Source organism: Microcaecilia unicolor, chromosome 9 (genome assembly GCF_901765095.1).
Source record: "Microcaecilia unicolor chromosome 9, aMicUni1.1, whole genome shotgun sequence".
NCBI lineage: Eukaryota > Metazoa > Chordata > Amphibia > Gymnophiona > Siphonopidae > Microcaecilia > Microcaecilia unicolor.
In genome coordinates, this window is record NC_044039.1 from 150,277,333 (window position 1) to 150,280,667 (window position 3,335).

The 3,335-nt window shown below is 42.3% G+C and overlaps 1 protein-coding gene across 1 annotated transcript; it reads left to right on the forward strand.

The window, feature by feature from the left end:
• Positions 1 to 1,385: 1,385 nt before the first annotated feature.
• LOC115477539 lies at positions 1,386 to 3,037 on the forward strand. The gene has a single exon (XM_030214472.1). It carries the CDS (start codon positions 1,780 to 1,782, stop codon positions 2,671 to 2,673), a length of 894 nt encoding a protein of 297 aa, XP_030070332.1. The 5' UTR covers positions 1,386 to 1,779; the 3' UTR covers positions 2,674 to 3,037.
• The last annotated feature ends 298 nt before the right edge of the window (positions 3,038 to 3,335 follow it).

Consider the following 3,335-nt stretch of genomic DNA (forward strand, 5'->3'; position numbering starts at 1 on the left):
TTTATTGTCATGTGCTGCAAGTGAGGGTGCTGTGCAGTTCAGGGGGGATGGGGAAGACATCTTGGTTGCTAAATTGAATATTGTCAGCAATACTTGGGGATGATATCTGGTTATAACCAAGACTCCATCATGTTTAGCTGTCTGTATGGTTGGCATAATGGAGACTTGACAACCGGTGTTTAAGCATAGGTGACTGGGGTCACACAGTGGTGGGCGTGGCTCTGTCCACCTTGTTGGGCAGACTGGATGGACCCTGTGGATCTTTATCTGCTGTCATTTACTGTGTTGCAAAGATATTTCAAAACAGCATATCTTAGAAAATCATTTAAAAGTAACATTACATTTTCTTGAACAACTGAGAACTTGCAGGCATGATCCAAAATGTTGAAGAAATTTAAAAAGTGATAACTCAGAATAATTAAAGGTGCAGTCTAAACTTACTGTAGGTGAGAGGGGCTTGTGTCCACAATTAGTAAAGCAGGGTGGTTACCACTTAATTTTATAGAAATAAAGTATAACAAGTGGATGTGAAGCGTCTGTTCACACTTTCCAAAAATACTAGGACTAGGGGGCATGTGATGAAACTACAGTGTAGTAAATTTAAAACAAATCAGAGAAAATTTTTATTCACCCAACGCATAATTAAACTCTGGAATTCGTTGCCGGAGAACGTGGTGAAGGCGGTTAGCTTAGCAGAGTTTAAAACGGAGCTAGACGGTTTCCTAAAGGCCAAGTCCATAAACCACTACTAAATGGACTTGGGAAAAATCCACAATTCCAGGAATAACATGTATAGAATGTTTGTACGTTGGGAAGCTTGTCAGGTGCCCTTGGCCTGGATTGGCCGCTGTCGTGGACAGGATGCTGGGCTCGATGGACGTTTGGTCTTTTCCCAGTGTGGCATTACTTATGTACTTAAAATAAAATAATATAAAGTATTCACCTATTTTTCTAGTTTTTAATTTGTATTTTGTTACAATAAGTAAGAATATGAATCATCACATATATCCTATAACATACAAAAATTGTTCTGTATGGTATATTGAAAGACTAAATCGTTAAAAGTACCGTTTTCTAAACTGTACCAAAAAAAATCAAAAGATTCCAAATGTACATCAGGTATACCACAAAGGGATTGTGCTTTAACTCAGTACCATGAATCTGGACAGAAGAAAGCACAAAGTCAAACTTTTGGGAGAAGTTCTCCAGTATGTGACGCTCTGGGTTTATTTGTCATGGCTTTGGCAAACCTTCACCGTTGGCGTTGCTACAACAACCGTCTGCAGCCTCCCATTCCAGCCACTGGCTGCACTGGCGTTGCCCTTTTAAGAGCTCTGGTGAGGTCCTCCTCCCTTTCTGCTCCCGTCTACTGTTTATTGCAGGAGGAAGCTGCTTCATCTGCTGGAGGAGATGGAAAGGCAGCGTTTGACAGAAGAACAGAGATGATTTCTCCTCGGAAAAGCAGATAATCCTCCATCTTTTCAGTTTAAGCAGGGCATGCCTTCTCTAATATCTTGATTGAAACAAGATTGCAAGTAATCTGCATCAAGGACTGATGTTATAACGCAGGGAGACCAGAGCTGCAAATATGTCATTTTATGATTGATTCAAGCTAGCTAAGAACCGCGATGTCTTGAGGGAGAGCAGATGTGGGACGCAACTGTTTGCTAAAATCCCTCTTTTTTTTTTTAATTTGAAATTGCTTCTGACTTGGGAGCTCTGCGCATTTCTTCCAAAACGGACGGAACAGTGGAACACAGGGGTAAAAACAGGGGCAATATGAAGGACAAAGACTTCATGCCCAACGTGGAGCGGGGCAAACCTGCCACCTATACAGGGGATAAGAAGGCAAAAATGGCTGCTAAAACCAACAAGAAATGGGTGAGATTAGCCACTGTTTTTGCTTATGTTCTCTCTGTGTCTTTGGCTGCCATCATCCTAGCTGTGTATTACAGTCTGATCTGGAAGCCCGTAAAATCCAGCGGTGAGCCCAACAGCAGCAGCCCAGGCCAGGAGGTCACAACTCAGGTAGATGCAGCAAGCGGGTCCCCTTCATCTCCCACAGGTCCCACCAGCACTGCTCAGTCCGAAGACATGGCCAGAACTGGACCGGGAAGCCAAGACTCAAATCCTAAGAAAAGGTCGCTCGAGTTAAAAGAGGGTCTTGGAATCCGAGCCAAAGCCCCACTGTTTGAAAATGGTGCTGGGACACCAAATTACAGCGCCTACACAGAACGTCATAGTGTGTTGGAAGATCAAGGCATTAAATCCCTCGATCTCAAGAAAGAAAATACGCAAGAGGTGACTGTGGCTACATCATTTCCCAGTCCAAGTCTAGCTCCAGTAATTGTGGGGGCTAATCAGACACCAGACTATGACATAGGTGCTACCGTGAGCACAGCTGGAACGGATGCCCCCCCTGGCATATCCAGAGACCGGGAAGGAGGACCAGAAGTCCAGCCAAGCAAAAGCACCGCCAAAGATGCAGAAAATGATCCTACGTTTAGGGCAACACCTGCAGTCACAGAGACAGCGAGGAAAGCATTTTATTCCCCAAATTCAAATGGAGAATCGGATGCAGCTGCAAGTACTTCACCTCAGCCCACAGAGGAAGCCTCAACAGACACTGAGCAAGCACTTTCAAAACACACATCTCCCGCAGGAAGTTTGTAGCTGCTACTTCGTCTCTTCTTTTGTTAAGACAGCAGAACAAAATCTGCAGACTACACGTAGTCCAGAAGGAACTGTCGTAAATTAAATCGACTGATGGGACGAAAGAGATTTTCATATTCTAACTTTCAACCCAAGCATTTGTCATCACTCAGGTGGTTTTCTTCAAGCTCATATACTTAATAATTTACTCAGGCCTCAAGGATGTGCAGTTATCTGCATTTCTACCTGAAGCAAAATGTGTTAGAAGAAACGTGTTTGTTTTATTCATGCTTTCAGGGCAATAGTAAAAATCTACAGATTAATAATATAAACATTGCCCTTGGGGATCAAGCTTTGGAAACTTCTAGACTTCATACTTAAAAAATAAAGACCTTTTTAAGGTGGAGATGCACAAAGTTTTATGCTGGCATTTTGGGCACAATCATTTATTTTCCTAATTAAAATTTGCATCTATTAGATTCCACATGGATTGGAGCTCAGGTATGTTAATATAGTTAATATACAAAATATATCTATTTAGATATATACTATGTATTTACATGTGTTCTTGTGCCCTTAGGCCTCGATTCTGTGAAATTTGAAGGCATGCAAGAATTATGCCCAACAATAAGCTCTCCGGGATTTGGGAGAATTTCTGTTGGCCAACTGTCAGCCGATATTTA